The 19,359-nt window shown below is 40.7% G+C and overlaps 1 protein-coding gene across 3 annotated transcripts in view; it reads right to left on the bottom strand.

Annotated features, from left to right (window-relative positions):
• Window positions 1-19,359, bottom strand: part of ADAMTS12 (ADAM metallopeptidase with thrombospondin type 1 motif 12) — a 155,680-nt gene that overhangs the window by 29,116 nt on the left and 107,205 nt on the right. For all 3 annotated transcript variants that reach the window (XM_058424212.1, XM_058424215.1, XM_058424213.1), the window contains 3 exons: window positions 12,058-12,302; window positions 10,603-10,744; window positions 1,051-1,177 (listed from right to left, as the gene is read on the bottom strand). In XM_058424212.1, coding sequence (XP_058280195.1) covers window positions 1,051-1,177; window positions 10,603-10,744; window positions 12,058-12,302 — 514 coding nt within the window. The remainder of the gene's footprint in view (window positions 1-1,050; window positions 1,178-10,602; window positions 10,745-12,057; window positions 12,303-19,359) is intronic.

Below are 19,359 nucleotides of genomic sequence, written 5' to 3'. Positions count from 1 at the left end.
AAGGCTATGCTGCAAACACAAAGATGTAACTCCCACAGAAGCATCACTTACTGTTGTGAAGATACTTGGAAGCAACTAATAAAATCAACAACCATACAGAACTTTTAACATCAAAGTTTCATGAAATTCATTGCTGGCAAATGCAACACGATGCAACTCCAAGGACTCATTGCTTCGATTTGATTATGATTAAAATAGATTTACTAGGGAAAGACTGGTGCACCTTTGTGAACAGCATGATAAACAACCTTCAAAGACAACAGAAGACAAAACCAAAATACCTAAAGTAGGAAACAAAAAACAATATTGATCTCTTCCAGCAAATCTGTGCCTGTTGTACAAGCCCTGCAGTATAGTTCTGCAGACACCTGGAATGTTTAGTCTTCCTTACCCTACTCACTAAAATGGTAGTACAGAAAAACCAGAGGTGAATATAAATTAAGACAATGTTATGAGAAAGGAAAGAATTAATCCCTTGTGATCATAGAATGAAGAAAACTGCACTTCACTCAAAGTTAAAAGTAAGAAGATACAAAATAAAAAAGGCCAGATACTGTGTTATAAAGAAAGTATAAAAATTAGTTTTAGAAGTAGGCATTTTTGCTCACCACCTCTCATAAAAAGGACAGAACTGTGAAAAAATATACTGAGAAACAACATCTAAGGGCTCTGCTAATTGTTTTTGGAACACACCTTCTTCTTAGCTCATTTGAGCTAAGCCAAGAATACATTTTTTAAAAAAGAACCTATAGTGTCTTAAGGCACACCTGCACCCAAACTGAACAAAAATAGTATCTATATACATGAGAGAACAATATCTGCCATTTCCAGCACAGACTGCTCAGTAAGTTGCCTTAGAAACCTCTCAGGATGGCTCACTTCTGATTTGTTTATTGTGGGGTTTCTGGCATCTTGCTCTGCAATCTGTGGCAGCCCTCACCATGGCAACATGGAACGTTGTGGATGCCATGCCAACCTGGCATCAGAAACACCTTCCTTTGAGTAAGGATGCTTCTTACCACCCCCAGAGCCCCCCAGACCTGCCGTTACCTGGGTGGACAGTCCTGTTCGTGGCACTTCTTCTGCCGCCTGTTGGGCTGCGTCGCTGGGTCACAGAAGGAGCTTTTGGTAGCTCCGCTCCCCTTCCACACGCAGTGGGCAATCTGCCGCTGCACCCCTTCCAGAGAGAGACACACACACAAAAAGAGAGCAGTAATCCCTGCAGGCTGGGGATGAACTGCAGATATCCCCAGGTATGTGCATCCTTCAGTCAAGCTGAAAAAGTTAAACAGAGCTCTTTTGGATCAGATCAGAGCTCAAGTGACATATTAGAAAGCAAATACATATTAATGTATGTGTTAGCATCTGAAAGGGCTCCTGCAGGCCCTCAAGCAGGTTTAAATGGCTATCGAGGGTTCTTGAGTTACCCACAGACAAGGGGAAACACAGCAGCATCACGCTATTCACAGCAAGCCTGGTTTTGCTGCTTTATTCATTGGGCGGGCTGTTAAAGCAGAACACAAACCAGAGTTACAGAATAACCCTGTGACCTTTAATGTGAATTCAACTTTCAAGATATTTTGGTACATATTTTGATCGAAATTGATGATGAAAAAAGCCTTATATTTTCTAAGTAAGTAATAATACAACATTCAGCACAGGAGGCAAAGCACAGTGATGAAGAGACACACAGAAACATTCCATACAAACAATCTGGGTTATTTCCTAACATTTCCATTTATACAAAATCCCACTCATTTAACAGAATGAAACTTGAACAATAATACTACATCGCCCTAGTGTGAATTTAAAGAAAGCCAGTTTCCAGGGGCCTGCTTCCCACACTGTTCTGCAATAATTTGAGGCAGATGTCTTGTTGCAACCCAATGTAAGCAAAAGTATTGCAATATTACAGTTTCAAAGGCTGCAGTGAAACTGATATGAAAGCATTAAATTAGTCCAAACAAATCTTAAAGACTAAAAAGACTGAAAAAGCATTTATTAACTCTCATTACATTAACTGTGCTATTAATTCACAGCAATTAATACACACATGGTAGATCACTGCCTCTCTACAACTTTATCCTTCTCCTGGAATGCACAGGACCCAACAGCACTGTTATCATGGCATCAAGGTTAGGCTATTTTGCATATGTTTAGGAAACAAGCTTTTCCTTTCCTTAGGCCTCATAATAACTAGCATGGGAAGCTTTGTGGAAAATAAGAACAGCAATCTGCAGAAAATAATTGGGAAATAGTAACATATTCCTCTGCAACATATAGATTCATAGGTTCATAAAAATATTAAGGTTAGAAAAGCCCTGTAGGTTCAACAAATCCAATCATTAATCCTGCACTAGCTCAACAACACAGAATAGATTTTTGCATGCTTATCTGGGTCATTTCATAGAAACCAATGGAAACCTATCTCCCTTTCTTCACCACCAAAGATAATCAGGTTTGTGAGGAAATTATTTCACTTTTTGATTATTTGCAGATTTCTGACTGAGACATATAAAAAAATTAGTGACTACAGCACAAGATTTGATGACTCACTATGCTCCAGTCTTTCGTGAAGGCGATTTCTAGAACAGTGATTAGTGTCACCTGTAAGGGTGTAATAATTTTAATTTCGAAACCGGGTGGAAACACCAATTAATGTAGTGGTTTCATATTTACTTTCTTACAAAACAACATAAGGAGACAAAACTTGTAATTTGCAGTCAGTTTCACTATCTGACAATAGTCTTTCATCAATTCTTTAGGGGAAGAGTCTCTCTTAGAGTCATGGATCCCACTGACAATTTAGAACAGCTCTCTTGTGGGGTTTTTAACTGTCACAAAAACAACCACCCAGAGAAACCTGCCTTTGTGACCCTCCCATTAGCGAGTTCCCAAGCTGCTTATGGGTCATGGGTCTTAGACTTTTGCATACTGGGGTGTCACTTTTTAAAGATGAATAACTCCAAAGCAAAGGATTCTTCATCTCAAGGTACAGCGATATCTTCTCACTTCTTCACTGGCACAGAGGGCTTCTCATCTTTATCTCTGTTCAAGCATCTTATAGGATTAATATTACTTAGTCTATCACAAACAACTTTGCTCAAATCCATACACAAATTAAAACAATCATCTCCCCAAATGCATATCTTTCCCATGATTTAAAGGAATGACCTAAATATAGAGTTCATTTCCATGGCTCAAGTAAGAATAGAACAACCAACTCTTCAACCCTCTGTCCCAATAGTCTTTTTACTCTTGCTCTACTGACTTCATGCTGTTTTCTTTCTTTATGTTCACTCTGTCCTTTCTTACTCTCTCAGAGAAGGGCCAAGCTCTGGAAGCTTCATGTTGCTAGGGAAGAGTTAAATCTGCTTGGAGTCTTTGTCTCTCTCTCTGTAGCTCGAGGTGTTAGATGTTCAAGGCTGTGCTGGTGAGGCAGGAAGAACTCACAGAAACATCAGAGATCAGAGCACACGGGCAGTCCAGAATCACAAAAAACCAGGCAGGATCATAAATGCCTTCTCAGCCCACCCCTCAGTGTAAATTGGGGTGGCCTCGGCCTAGATGGTGCCCATAGCTCTTATCAGGGGCCCGGCAGAGATCTCTCCCTGCCCAGGGAAGTTTGGAGAAAGTAGTTGTTGTAAAGCAGCAACCTCTCCTTCCCCACCCCAACCCGGGAGCCGATGGAATCCGGCCAGGGCTCAGGCCAGCTCCCCCCAAAAGGGGAGCAGCAGGCCCAGCTCCATGTTACCTGTCTCTCTCTGGGCAAAGGAAAGAAGAAAAAGGACCCACCTACAGGAAATCAAGGGGTTTTATATGGTACTTCCCAAAGTAGCAGCTAGTAATTTTCAGTGGTCAGAACAGATGCCAATATTCCAACTAACTCACTGATGGGTCTCTGTCTTTTCTAAAGCAATTCCCAGTTCCTGACCTGGAGAATTATTCTACATTCTTCTATAACTAAAAAAACCAAACTGTACTAACCCATGACAAAGGGAAGATTAAGGGACTGAGCCATTCAAGCTCCAGAGTCCATAGTGTGGAAGCTACTGCAAGACTGCAGTAAGTCTGGATGTGGAGATCTCTTATTTGTAGGTGACTTCAAACAGGAGAAAGCTTTTTGGCTCAGCATAGGACTCCTGCATAGCAGTGCTCTCGCTTATGCTCTGGTATAAATGTGACTAGAAAATTTAGCAACCTTTCTGCTAGCTGTAAACAAAGAAGCTCCGAGAAATGTTTCTGTCCCTTTCAAAATCATGATATGTTGCTGTTCCAAATACAAACAACAAGAAATCTTTAGTTTGATAATTTTTTTGTGTCATTTCAGCAGCTGCAATTCACTTTAAAGCCCCCATAAACCTTTGCAAAAGCTTTTCTTTGAAGCTGTACATTCTCATAAAATAATCAGCTGACATAAATGAACTAGTTTATTCTAACAAACAACTTCTTTATGAAAGTTATGTGAACTGCCACTGTAGTTTCAAAATCTCTGGCAGTTCAGCTCCAAAGTTGGAAGGAATCCTATATGCATATACCAATATACACATACAAATGTAGGTTTGTGTATTATGACATAATGAAATATTTGGTTTTATCAACTTGACCAAGTTGAACTAGGAAACACTGCAAAGTAGACAACTAGTCACTACCAACCCTTCCCTAGCAAGTGTTTACACAGTTATATAAATTAAGTGGGTGGTATCCTATTTAAGCCACAGATTAAAAATTCTAAATATACTGAAACCTCAGCAATATTTGAAACCCAAACTTTATTTCTAAACTGTTTTGAGGGGTAGCTGTTTTCCTCCCTTCACCAATTTACTTTTCTCTGACCTCAATGCTGACTAGTTCACTTCATGTGTACTATCTCAGCTCTGTGAAAACACCTTACAAGTATTTCTGGGAAAGATAGGAGAAACAAAGAAAGATAATCATCAGATCAGAGAATAATCCTCATCTCCCTAAATCTGCTCAGAGATTCCTTCTGCTTCTCTGTGACACTTCATCCCTAATGCAGGACTCTTTAGAGTCTTTAGGGTGAGGCTGACCTGCACAGATCTTGATTTCTCATTTAGATTGCAAAGAAAGGTACCAGTTGAAATCATCTGGGTGTGGAAGTCTTTGAAAGAGAGATTAGAAATCTTTATGATGCAGAGCTCTCAGTTTGAGCTATAAACAACAGAAATGAAGGATCATAAGCAAGTGTATAAAAGGTGTATGAGCAAAAATCATACTTGATTTTAGAACTCATTTGAACATGTCTGAGTTGTGCACTTAGATCCTGTGCAAGGAGTTCACTTGGTATTTGAATGAACAAATTATATTCTGTGCGTGCACAATTATGCACAGAACACAAGTGCCAATTCTTACATTCTCAATGCTATAAAACTCAGACCCACAACAGTGAATGGAAACAGAATGGCCTTTGTATTCTAAAATCAACACTGCAGGTTTAGGAACACTTGGGAGATAATTTTACAAAGCAGCCTTCATAAAAGTTGTGAAGGATTTAGAGGGCACATAACAGTTAACCCTTCAAAAAATCTTAGAGTTAAGGCCTTTTGCAGAGCTTTGAAAATCTGCCATTTACCAATGCTACCTAGGAAGAAACAAATTTTTTATATTGGCTAATATTTTCTCTTAGTTGCAGTTGTGCTGTGCAACGCTTTTTGTTACATTTAATGCCATTCAAAGCTGGTTCTAAGAAACAAGATTAAAAGCCTTTAGACGAGGAAGGATTTAGACTTGTAATTCCAACACTACTCATTCCATGATTATTTAAAGAAGGAATAATAGGTAGTTGGTCTAGAAAATAACCTCAGTGACACATTTTCATTAATCTGCATGTAATAAAGTTTACAGGCTCTACCTGCTGTCTTGACAGCAGGCACCTGTGGGACAGCTCTTGTCCAGAGGTTGCACCAGTTCGCAGGACACCAGTGTGCACACATTCTGACTGCAAAGGAATTCCTTTCAGCATAAAGCAACGGCAGAAAGAGATTCAACCTGCACTGAGGACAGAGAAAGGGTTCTGACTTTTACTACAAATTATCCCCTTTGATGCTTGTTTGCCGTGAACGGGATTGCAATGTAATTACTTATCTATTTTCCACATTGCAGATGAGTATCAGGTATTGCAATGTGCTCTCCTTTTACCTGCATCTAGTATTAGGTATACTTGCCACAGAAAACATTTATTTCTTCAGAGAGTATTTTTTCCCCATTCAGGGGTGTTATAGAAGACTGGCCAGAGCCTTCTTTGACACTACAGTATATGGGAGCATGTGAAGGAAATGAAGGAAGCCAGGAGAACATGAGAATTTTGTTTCTCCACTGCAGTAGAGCTGGAGAAGGATATGCAGTAGGGCATGGCATTGAGATCCTTGAGACCAAGAATCTGGGGGAAAATAAGTCCGGGGAGCTGCCCTCGATTCAATCTGGGAAGAGACAGCTTCACTCTACAAAGTCTTTATTCATCACTGGGACTTTTTCCAGGTACATTTCCCATGGGTAAGGAGCATGCACCATAGTGTTAACATCATATTTTTTCTATTAGGATTGATGAAGCTTTCCTGCATCAGTCCACTGCCCTGCCTGTAGATCAGTTTGTTATTCCCTAATGCAAATTCTCTTTCTTGGCTCCAGAAAGCATTTGTTTGTGTTGTCCTGATTCCCGTGGCTACCAAAGGCTGAAGTATCCTAGGATTTATTGTTGTGGTTTTGACTAGTGGAGATGAGAGGGATCTGTGCTGGATCTTTGGCAGGTCCAGGTTTGCCATGAGAACAGAAGTCTAGGTACAGATCAATTTCTCCCACTGGATGTGGCTGTCAAAGTTAGTCCAATAGTACATCTTTCTTCATCTCCTTTTTTATTCTAAAAATAGTGGTTTATTGTTTACCAAATGATAATAGCAATAATCCTTAAAAGCTACTTACTACTAACATTAGGCTAAATAAACACAGCTTTTCTTATTTATCTCTCTGTAGGCTTGTCTTCAGTAAGAATTGTCATGCAGCACACCCACAGCAGAAGATGATCTTGTCTACTTCAGTGCACTTTTATCTTTCAGAACACTTCAAATGCCAGTGATTTGATACAAAAAATGTGTTACTGCCAAAAGCAATAAATTCTGAATATAAACAGAGTGAACATTCACATAAAATCAATTGCATCGTTCACAGCCAGAAGGAAGTTTTGTGGAAGTCAGTTGGAAATCAGGGAGAACTTCTTCACTGAAAGGGTAGTCAAGTATTGGAATAGGATCCCCAGGGAAATGGTGGAGTCACCATCCATGGGAGTGTTCCAGAAATGACTGGATGTGGCACCTGGGGTCATGGTTTAGTTGACAATGTCATGTTTGGTCAAAGCACGTGATCCATGATCTTGCAGGTGTTTTCCAGCCTTAATGGTGCTATGAACACTGATACTGGTCCACATCGCAATGGCCCAGAGCACAACCAAACAAAAGCATACCTGCAGAGAACTGCAGGCAGATTGGCATATCATATTTCCCTGCTCCAAGTGATGCATTGGAGCTTTGTGCCAGTATTTCTCTGTTTTAATGGGCAGGGAGTGAGAGATAATACCCTGACTGCATCACTGCATTAGCAAACTATATCTTTCTTTAGACCTGTCCAGTTACTTTTCTAAACATCTGTATCTCAGAGGAAAAAGGGCTACAGGTTTATTAGTTTCTTTTCTTTTGTCCATGAAGGAATGCAGAGAACTGGTGAGATGTCTGTGCCCTCCATGAACTGGGATGCACCTCTTGATTCCCTTTCCAACTGATGCTACCAGGTCTGTAATCTTACCTGAAACACGATTTCTATTTACACAAAGGCAATAAGCTCAAAAAACATTTATTAAGAGCACAGATGCAGCAAACAGAGGAATTCGTAAAAAGAACCCGAAAAAACCTCACACACTACAGTTCTCTAAGTAACCCATGTGGCATTTAGAAATCAAAGGCACATCATACAGTTTGTTAGTCAGAGAGTACACAGGGCTACAATTTACTTAGTGAGAAACAGTTCTGGGAAAATTGCAGCTAATGTAAAAGGAACCTCAAAACAGCAGTCTACCTTCCCCTTCTCTCCCCTTTATATCACAACGATTTTTACACTAAACACTACTGTCTTGGGTTATGTAACAAAAACAAAAACAAACAAAAAAATGTGTATTCTGTTTCATCTGTTGGAAGCTGGTTTTTGGGAGATGTTTTATCCTTCTCTTGTAACTCCAGCGGGGAGGGGGGCAGATGCCTTCTGATAATGGCCCAGCCATTAAATCCAGGTGGGGCAGTGTTTCTTATCTCTTTCACCACCCCTCCATCCTCCAGGGGGACAGCTTCTGATAATGGGCCATCAGGGCCCACCAATGACATGCCACATTCCATCATCCCATTGTGAGATGCTCCACACAGTGGGGGAGGAGCCAGCTGTTCCTAGCTAGATAAAAACTGGGACTGAAAGACACAAGGTATCCTGTTTTTCCACTGGATTCCTGGAGGAAGACCGAACCATCTCGTCACCAGTGGACTTTCTACAGGACCATCTCTACTCCACAGAACCACATCTGTTACTCCAGGAGAACTTATTTGGGCTGCTTCCAACACCCTGACCAACAGGATGCCAGGTTATATCCCTAACTCTGTCAAGTGTTTTTCCAGGATTTTTTTTTTTTGCTTGCTTGTTTGTGTTTTTTGTACTACTACATTTGTATTTTCCTTTTTCTTAATATTCCTAGTAAAGAACTGTTACTGCTATTCCCATATCTTTACCTGAGAGCCCCTAATTGCAAAATTATAATAATTTGGAGGGAAGGGGGCTTATATTCTCCATTCCAATGGAAGCTCTAGCCTTCCTTGGCAGACAATTGTCTTTCAAAACCAAGACAACAACCCAAAACTAGGCAGGTATCAGAACTAAAACTTACAGCACACAATTAAGCAAAACAATTGTTTAGTGCACCTATTTAAAGAAAATTATGTGTGTCCCCACCAGAAGGCACACAGAGTTTTGAGAGACTCTTCTCAAAAAAAAAAATCAAGAGAACAAATCACAACATCTGTCTACTCAAGTATACATATATATGAATGAACACACGTTTCTATATATTGATTATATATATATAAATATTTTTTGATAATATGGGATGGTATTGGGATGGGATATTTTACACTAGTCTTCTAAATGTTCTTCTTTTAATAATATAAAATTAGGTCATAAAATGCCTTTTGTCCAAACCACCAAAAATGCATTATTTTAGTGTTTTCTCTGACAGGAGAGACTTAAAAATGTTACTCCTGCAGTCATCACTACTTTTAAAATCACAATTGGATTTGTTACAACACTTGTTTGTCCTTTTTCTTTTCTTCCACAGAATAGTTAAAAAAGCAGTAACTACCAAAACCCACTAACAGTACTCTAGCATTAGAAAAGGCCTTTCTCACATTATTGGTCTGCTTGTAACACTGATCTTCTACTCTTCTGTACAGTTTTCACACTGTACAGAATGGTTAAAGAACAAGTTATGGTTGTATCTTCAGAATTCTTTTACTGTCCTGAGAAAATCAAGTGCTAATTCAGACAGAAGGCTACAATTCCTTTCCCCCAAGTTCAGACTTCCCTTCATATACAACCCTTTCCTCACATTTTCAGATTTTTCCTGCAATAGATGGATTTAAAAAAAATATTACTAATGTAAAGATTTGGTCTTTTTATCCTTATTGTTGGTTTACTAAAAATATTAACTTTATCTCACTGATGTTAGCTACTTCAGAGGAAGTTCCCCAGCTAGCACTTTGTGTGAGTTACCAGAAGCCAACTTCTAGACTGGTTGTTAAATCCTACTTCACAGTCATCATTCTGCTTGTCTGGTATAACGTGTTGCACAGAACTAAAATATAACTGCAGTGGTACCCAAGCCATTGCCAAACTGGCAAAGACATAGAAGTTCTGAAGACTAATTAATTATAAGACTAAGTAATTATTGAGAAATGCATAAAAAAGAGTTGTTACTTGTCAAAAAATGAAATGTAGATTATTTTTGTAGTTATTATATTGAAAAGACTTAATAGGGAAACAATAATAGGCCATAAATTCCTGTTGCGGGAAAGAAGGGCTATTGTGAACAGTATTCACAAAAAATTATGAGGGAAAGAAAATTGTACCTTATTATTTTCTTTCCCAGAAGCTGAGAATCTCAGGGCAGGTGTTTTAGAAACCTATTTGACTTATATAATTTAATTTTTTTTTATTTAGAAGTCAAAATACATTATTCAAAGAATGGCTCGGGTTGGAAGGGACCTATGGAGATCATGTAGTTCAACCCCCTTGCTAAAGCAGGGTCACCTGGAGCTGTACAGGATCATAACCATGCAGACTTTGAATGTCTCCAGATCAGGAGACTCCACAGCCTCTCTGGATAGCCTGTTCCAGTGCTCTGCTACCCTCAAAGTAAACAAGTTATTCCTCACATCCTTTTTGTAACCACGTGACCTGATTTCCCATATTAAAGGGATATTAAAGAACAGTACCTCTTTGAGAACTATGTCTGAAGTGAAGGCAAACAGTAAGAGAAAGGAAGTGAGGAATTACCTCTTCCACAGGTAACACTGCAGGCTGTCCACTCTCCATACTGCCAAAAATACTCTGGCTCTCCAATTTCATTCTCATTACTTTCTTCTTTACGTACGGTGTATTCATACTCGATTCCAGGGTTAGTTTCTTGGAAAAGTAGCTGGAAAGAGTGGGGTTTATTAGTTGTTTAATTAATAATGTACTGGTCAAAGGCTTTCAAAGTGTGGAACTGGAAGAATTAAAGCTGCCCATATTGGAGTCTGCCAACAGTTCAGAGAAGCAGACTTGCAAAATTTCCAGTCCTATGTTGACAGTGGCATACATGAACCTTTCAAAGACACAGCTGGTTACCATGCACTCCTGCAAACAAAGGTAGAATAAATGGGTCACCATAATTAGTGTTCTATTGACTACAAGAAAAGAGAATGCAAAGTCCATCCAAAGCATCCCTATGCTGTGGATTAAAAGCTATTGCCTATCCCCATTATAAATTATAATTTTCCTATCTTCTGAAATAGATGTTACAAAACAACCATTAGTCAGAAAATTACAGATGCTATTCAGACACTGCTTTAATATTATTTTTAAGTGTTTCTGAATTAAGAAGAAAAAATCCAACTGAGAAGAGGCACTCAAGAAATTTACCTGGGAGGGAGAAAGTAAACATCATCAAGGGATAAAATACTTCGGCCATTAACTTTTACTCTTCTTCCCAATTGTACTAAAACTGAAACCTGAGCACTCATTAGTTTTGTCCGTTCACCAGACATTCAAACTGTGAAAGTCATCTCCCATCACACCCCCAAATACTTCTTTTAATTGTATGGTGGATATACATGCAAACAAGCCATGAGAGATACTTCCAAAGATCAATGGGCCAATACCAAATTATTTTTTCAGAACTGACAGAAGCTGGTCATGTTTAAGTCAGAATCCATAAAGCAACATGAAAGAAGGAAAAGAAAGCAGCCTCTGTGGATGTTAATTGGGTCAGTTTCACATACCATAAGCTTGCTCTGTGTAAGCTGTCCCTGCTGTCAGCCATCCCCAGCTCTCACTGTTCACAGCCTGACATCTGCTCCCTTTTTGTGACAACTTATTTCTCGTCTGGATCTGGTTCACATCACAGCCATGTGTTGGGCAAATTTGGTACAAGAGACAAGAAAGTTTGGGCAAAGGACTGACCAACTGTAGGTGACAGGATCCCTGTGCTAATGGCAGCACAGGATTATACCAGCCTTTAACAAATATTGTAGTACAATACAGGACGCGTTATTCTTAGGCAGGATGAACAACCCCCAAAAGTAAGGTGTTCATTTCTCTGAAATAGCTCACTATTTTTTTCAAGACAGCACATTAATAGTGGTTTATATATAAATATATATATTTTTTTTTCCCAGCCTCACTTCCAGGGCCCCAGCACATTCTGCTGCAATCTAAATGAGCAGATTCTGCTCACGATCTCGTGTTTACCTGAATCCATATTGATTCATTGGTGGGTCCTGGAGCAGTCAGATTTTCTAGATCGCCTCTTCTGTCATACTGAAATATCGTACCCGCCACTTTGTATTCACCATTCCACTGGATGATAAAGCCTCCATTCAGGTAGTATTTTTCTGGGTCTTTGCTTCGCACAGCCAGGAAATTTCCTGATTCTGTAACTTCCATGACTTTGATTCCCCTTGCACCTTTTGGAATTAGCCCAATATCAACATATCCTAAGAGACAAGAAAAATTTATGGAGATGAACAACAGAAATGTCACTGCATTTTATTAATTTGTTAAGATGATTAAAACAACAGCTTTACTTGAAAAAATATACAAATGTGCCATCACAGACCTTGTATTTCAGTTTGTTAATAATGTGACTTTCCAAGTCAGGGTTTCTAGTATCAGTTGGGGAATAGTGTTTAGGCAATGCCAGTGGCATTTAGAAGGGATGTGGAGATGAATGACGTTCAGAGCTGTGCCAGAGGAAATCTACTCCACATATGAGCATCAGCACTCCCATAACCATGCTCAAGGGCTATGGCATACTGTAATCTGGAGAAATGCCAGCAAGTTCCATCAAGTTAACAGCCTATTGTGGGAAGGAGTTTTTTTCAATTTGCGAAGAACATTTTCATCTGTACCTAATGCAACAGGTACGTATGGAATTCCACGTACCTTCTCTTAGGGCATTTTAACTTCTTTGTGACTGCTTGCCTTACAACAACAACAAACAGAATGTGCTTCAAATGCCTCAAGTTACTACTATAAATTGAGCATATTTTTGTAAACTACCAATTTTCACAACAAAGTTCAAGGGCTCTTCATGTAGGTATCTGTTCAGATATTTTTGGTCTGTGTGTTAAGAATGACCCAAAGCATCTATTACAGAATTTCGTTCACATCAGAGGCAGTATGTGACAGCAGACTTTGTGCTTCTCGCCTTACAGGAAGCTACTATTGTTGCTGCCACTAAATTGTAAAAATAGGAAGTTCACATAGATACTTGAACACAAAAACAGGTAGCTTTCTTGTTATTGCCCCTAGCTGAGCTCTAGAAATCAGGTGGATGACATTACTACAAGCTGGTGCACTGGGAATGTGAGCAGCATTTTGTGCTGGTTAATTCAAGATTGGAACATGAGTTCCCCAGTTCTCATCACACCTTTCTGAGGTCATGAATTAAATTCTGAGACTCACATCCTGTTCACCTTTCTTGTGAAATGAGCTTATCACCTTTGATTACTCACTCACATGAGTGAGATAAACCACACTGGGAATGCTAAGCCATTTTCAGTATCAATGTTCTTCAGCTACCAGAACTATTTATGTTCTGTACAACAACCTGCTGCTATAAATAAGAGTCTTTAATATCTGAATTTTCTTTGCAGCTCTTTTGTGGTGTAATAAATATTGGTTAAAATGTCATATGCTGCATGTGGTACAAAACAGAATCTATCTACTTCAGGTCCTTCCTAATTACATTGATAATATATAATTATATATATGGATTTCCAATGATTGATGTTTAAGGAGCATTTTATGTGATTGTTACCTTTGGAAGTCTCCTAGACTGACTGTGGAAATCCAAACATTTTTTTCTAAGTGAATCCTTTTTTTCTAAATGAATGAAGTAACAAAACCTTGAAGCTCACTGGATGACTTCTATTATTCAGGAAATCAGTGGTCTAGGTCCATTCTAAGTAGTCAAATCTAATGATTCTCCCAAATGTTCTATTCATTCAGTGAAGACATGTTATGAACGCAGTGTGTGATAATGTAACTAAAGGCTTGATTAGAAGGCATACTTACAACCAGGACAAATTAACACAGCATGAAAAATCTTAATTATGTCACATCCAGACAGCTTGGCTGGTGTCCTTTTACAGTAGGGTGGGGTTTTTTGTTTGGTTTGTTTGTCTGTCGGTTTTTCCCCATTAAATTAGAATAACATTTGTTCAAAACAGAAAGCATAAAAACTATAAAACAATTTTTGTTCTGTTGTGTTGTAATGCATTAATTTGGTTTATATTTCTAATGTTCCTTTCTATCTGTCCCTGCCCAGCAGGGCGCACCCCCCCTCACTGAGATGTAACCTAATCCTGTTTTATCACTGATTGGGTGAAGCCTCTGGGGTATTCTGCCCCCTGGGGGAAAAAGCCACGGCAGGGGAGGGACCAGCTCTCTCTGGCATCGGATTTCCATCGGGTAGGGTCTCAAGGCTGAGTAGGACGTAAGAATAAAAGCAGAACTATCCCACCGAAGTCAGAGAGTCAAGACTCTTCCTTTACCTTCAGCGGCGTCTAGTCTCGGGGGAAGGCTACAACTGGTGCCCAAACTGGGGCTTGAAGCCACAAAAGGTTCCCAAAAAGCTGGAAGAACCACTCAGAGAGCATGTGGCCCAAGAAACCCACGTAGAGACAGATCTGTCAGGCTTGGTGTTCGCTGTGGAGTCTCCAGATACAGGACTCTACAGGCCACGGCTGCAGTTTTCTTCCTTGGACTCAAAAATCCCATCGAAGTGCTGCAAAAAAAGCCCATGACCGGCAAGCTGCCTAGGGACGGTCACATGTTCATGGAAAGATGACCCTAGGATCAGAGACTGAAAGCTCTTTATGCACCAGAGAGGGGTCTCTAGGTAAAAGGAGCGGTTGGGAAAGAAAGGAAAGAAACGCTGGAATTTTGGTATTAACTTTCGGTTTTCTAAGGGAAAAGGGTTTTTTCTATGTCAGGGAAGGTTTTGCTTTCAGAGTGAACCTTCAAAGTGCTTTAGAGATAGCACGCTTATTTCGGCAGCCTTGGTGGGGGGTGGAACCCCTTTTGGCTTTTTTTCTCTCCAGCAAGTTTTTTTCTTTTCAGTTTCTTGGTCACAATAGGGAGAACACAGAAACTCAAAATCAGAGCCAAAAATGGGTGCAAGGCTGTCTGTTCCCCACAAAAGAGTCTATTATTACATTTCATATACCTTTAATAATGACGAGACCCATTATTCAAAGAAACAGCTGAAGAAATTAACCCTGTCGTTATTTTCTCAGTTTCCACACTTATCATCAGAGCAAATAAGCTCCCCAGGATTCTGGGAGGCTATAACAAAAAAACCAGTTGAATCTGGCTCCTCTAACAACAAAGAAGATGCAAATTTTGCCTTTTATAGCTTAAAAATTAAGTTTGCATTGCAAAAGCAAAATAAAAAGGAAAAAAGGCCAGTTCTTTGTGAATTTTCCCCAGATTGTACCTTTGCAGGCAGTCCGAGTGTTCAAAACTCCCATCTCGGTACTCCCCGGGTAGGGGGGTCACAAGATAAAGAGGATTCCTTTGTCCAAAATGGCCAAAGCCAAGTGCTCCAGAGCCATGACGAGTCTGTCCCTCATTCACTTCAGCACCGCCTTCTCCTCTGACTCTGTCCCCTACCCTCAAACCTCCGCCCTCCGACTCCTCCCTGTGTGACTCAAGCCTCCAGTCCCTGGTTCCCATGGTTTCCCCGCCCACAGTCCCGGTTCCCGTGTCCCGGAGCGGGGTTCGGGGCGCGGGGCGGCGGCTGTTCCCCGCAGCGCGGCGTTTCGCGCGGGGGTGCAGGGGGCCGGGCCCGCCGGCCCCCGGCGCCGCTGTCAACCGGGGCGGACTGTCCTCAGTGCGCCCCGACCGCGCGGCGCCGCCGGGCCGGGCTTGCCGGGCCGCGCCAGGGGCGCCCGGGGTCCGCAGCAATGTGGAAGGGGGGAGCCGGGAACCCAGAAGCAGGGAGCGATCCCGACTTTTCTGCCATTCAATTAGCAACCCAGCTCGATAAGTCTTTCCAACCTTATAGTAAAACAAAGCAGCTTCCATCAGAACTTTTAGTAATATTTGTGGAATGTTTAACACAAGCTATCGAGTTACAGGTTAAGAATGAAGGAGCCCAGGAACAGGTCCTGGAGGAGAGGGCTCTGGCCGATGCAAACAGAGAGTGCAAGGCAGCCATCCTCAGCCTGTCCACGGAACCAGCTCCAACTTTACATGACATGCTCCAGGTGTGTGCCAGGAAGATTCCCTTCATAAAAGCTCATCAAAGCCACAGTTCCAGAGTCAAGGCACCACAAAAAGCGGCTGCTGCAGACACCGTGCTTCCTGTACCTGTGCCACGGCCACCACCCAAGAGAAGAACAACGCGTCTCCTGTGCGATCAGGCTGGACATTGGGCATCTCAATGCCCTTTAAAGAAGCAATTCCTGGACTTTCGGGACAATGGGAGTGGGAGGTCTCAAATGTCCAAAGGGAATTTTTCAAAGAAACTAGAAAATATGAATGTTAAACTAAATAATCCTGCTTTAACCAGTTCTGCCTTTCAGCAAAAGTCATCGGATATGACAGTAAAGGATCCAGTGACCAGAGAAACAAAATGTCCTCATGATCAGGTCACCTGGGGTTGTGGGTATGCCTATGTGTCCACTCCCCCAGATCTCAAGTGGGTGAAAGCTTTCATCCCCAAAACTACAAAACCCCCTACAGAGGCCCCACAAGTGGCCAGTGCTGCCTGGAGGAGGAGAAAGCGCCGAACCTTCTCCTTCTAATTAGCATTATTCCTTAACAGTGTTTTTCTAAACAGTTTGCACTAAAGGTCATTTTTCTTTTGCAACTTTAAAGGTACTCAAGGTCCGAACTCTGAGCATCTCCCACAAACCGGGCCTTCCTCCTTCTTAATTTAATAAGAAAAGGGGAATTGTTGTAATGCATTAATTTGTTTTATATTTCTAATGTTCTTTTCTATCTGTCCCTGCCCAGCAGTGCAGGGCACTGCATCTCACTGAGATGTAACCTAATCCCCCCCCTCCTTCTGAACACTGACTGGGCGAGGCCTCTGGGGTCTCGCCTCTGGCCCTGCCCCTGGGGGAAAAAGCCACGGCAGGGGAGGGACCAGCTCTCTCTGGCATCGGATTTCCATCGGGTAGGGTCTCAAGGCTGAGCAGGACATAAGAATAAAAGCAGAACTATCCCACCGAAGTCAGAGAGTCAAGACTCTTCCTTTACCTTCAGCGGCTTCTAGTCTCCTGCGGAAGGATACACTGTTGCAACACAATAATCTGTACATCCTTTAAAGATTTTGCGTAGTTATTTTCGTCTGAATCACCTGCCGCTGCTCATCAACCTTATTTTAAATGTATTGCAACTGTCTGGTAAGGGAAGTTACAATTTTTTCAGTGTATCACACTGTCTTCTCCTGGGTCCTCCCTGCCAGCTAAATTACTTGCTGATTTCCCAGAGCCTCTTGCTGATTCCCAATAAACAGTATCTGATTTTGAAAGGAAAGCTAATCAGCTTCTGAGTTTGTCAGTCAACACAATAAATTTTTGTTTAAAAATTCTGCGGATGGTGTTTGTGTAATTGTTCCTGGTTACGTGGTTTCATGTGGTAAGTACCTAGAGATACAAGATTCAGTAACAGTCAAATTGTCAGCTGTCTTAACCTACACACAGGGCCTATTAAATCCTGGAGCAACCCTATTCTGGGCGCTTCTGCACACCTGTGAATTGGCAACCCTCAGATGCTATTAATCTTTTTAATTAAAATTAAATCTATATTCTCCCAAACAGACATGAACAAATTAATGAAACCCTTGCTGTACGCATAGTTCTATAAGGACTGAAAAAGTTGTTTCACCTTTCCCACTTCTGTGAGAAAAGAGTAGTTTTACTCAGGCCATCAGCACAGCATCATAGATCAAATGCTGTTCTAATGGTCTGACCGTTTATCACAACAATTCACTTTCCTACTCTCCAGCCTGTTTTATTTGCAAGCCTCTCTTAAAAATACATGTTCCCGAGGCACAATTTTCCTCAAAACCAAGCTCTAGACACCACCATGGCTTCTCCGTCCAGGCTTGACCTTCTTGCTTTTCCATATCCAGCTCATGCTGTAACCTTTCTGCCACCAAAGTTCAGTAGAAGCGACTTAAATAAAACAAACCCCCTGAAAACAAGGTGGCTAATATTTGTGTCAACGGCTGAGATATTGTGTTCACATTAGACCACTGATTTGTTTTCCACCATGAAACTCCAACAGAAGCCATTACAAAGATAACGTAGCCATGCCTGACTCTGTTGGATGCCCCTGGATTGCTATTCCCATTTTTCATTCATGAGAAAAACAAAGACTTTTAAAGAAAATGCAAGTAATAATACAGAATTCAAACCTTCTATTTCTGACCAGGAGGCAATACAACTTCTAAGAAGGCTTCTTCAGGTAAAACTGATCGCCCTGCCCACCCTTTCACCTTCAGTTAAAAGGCTGAATTATTAAAACTCTTCCCTAGCATTCCATTAGTTAGATATGGCAATTGAGTCAACTCACTCAGACAACACACACTGCTGCAGCACCAGACCAAGAAGGGCCCTGCTGGACTGAGGTTCTGAACAAACATTTAAATCAGAAGATATTACCTTTGGGTTTGTATTTTTCTATGCCACTGGACACAGAAAAACTTTTCAAATCTTCTTTGCCAGTGACTAGCAGCATGCTTTGGTACAGTTTTGTTACCTATGCTGAATTCATGGTACTGAAGTTTTTATGTTTACATAAACTGTTCAGCAGCTATAAAATCGGACAAAACACTAACAACACATGTCAGACACAAAAAGAAAACAGATTTTGTGAACAAAGCCTTTTTCCTTTTCCCAGTTTAACACCTGTGCACATGAGTGAAATCCAGATGCTGTCCTGAAGAGCCCACCAACCTCTGCCATGCCTGACATTTTTCTTTTTTTTTGTCTGCAACAGAGTCAATGTATACAGAAGGGAGAGAATCTGCAGAATCAATACATTTTTTACTGAATCTAAAGAAAGCATTGAAATAATTTTACTTAACAGTCAGTATCCCTCAGCAGCATCTGTCAGTGAGGCTGACTGAATCTCGTGGAAAGGAAAAACTAAGTAAATATAAAACATAAAATGAATTTAAATAAAATAAAAGGCACTCATCATTCAATAAGTTACAGTACTGGACCTTTTACGTAAAATTGTTATTCAGAAATGAAGTTCACATCTTTAGCCTTGGAAAGCTCCCACATGTTCAAAGGCAGAGTGAATTTTAGATTTGCAGAAGCAAAAGATTAGAGGATGAAGGATTACTGTTGTATTGAAAGAGAGCAAGCTCTATATTTTCCTTTTTAAGTCTCACATATATATGACACCTGTACTGCTTCAGGATTGCAGTCATTTTCACAGCTCACCTTTGGGACACAGAGGGAAGGAATGCATATTCAAGTACAGAAAAAAACCCTGAAATATTAAAGAAGCTTTTACCCCAAACTTTGG

The sequence above is a fragment of the Hirundo rustica genome, chromosome Z (assembly GCF_015227805.2).
Source record: "Hirundo rustica isolate bHirRus1 chromosome Z, bHirRus1.pri.v3, whole genome shotgun sequence".
NCBI classification, from domain to species: domain Eukaryota; kingdom Metazoa; phylum Chordata; class Aves; order Passeriformes; family Hirundinidae; genus Hirundo; species Hirundo rustica.
The sequence above is the reverse complement of the archived record's forward strand: the minus strand, read 5'-3'. Positions and strand labels throughout refer to the sequence as shown.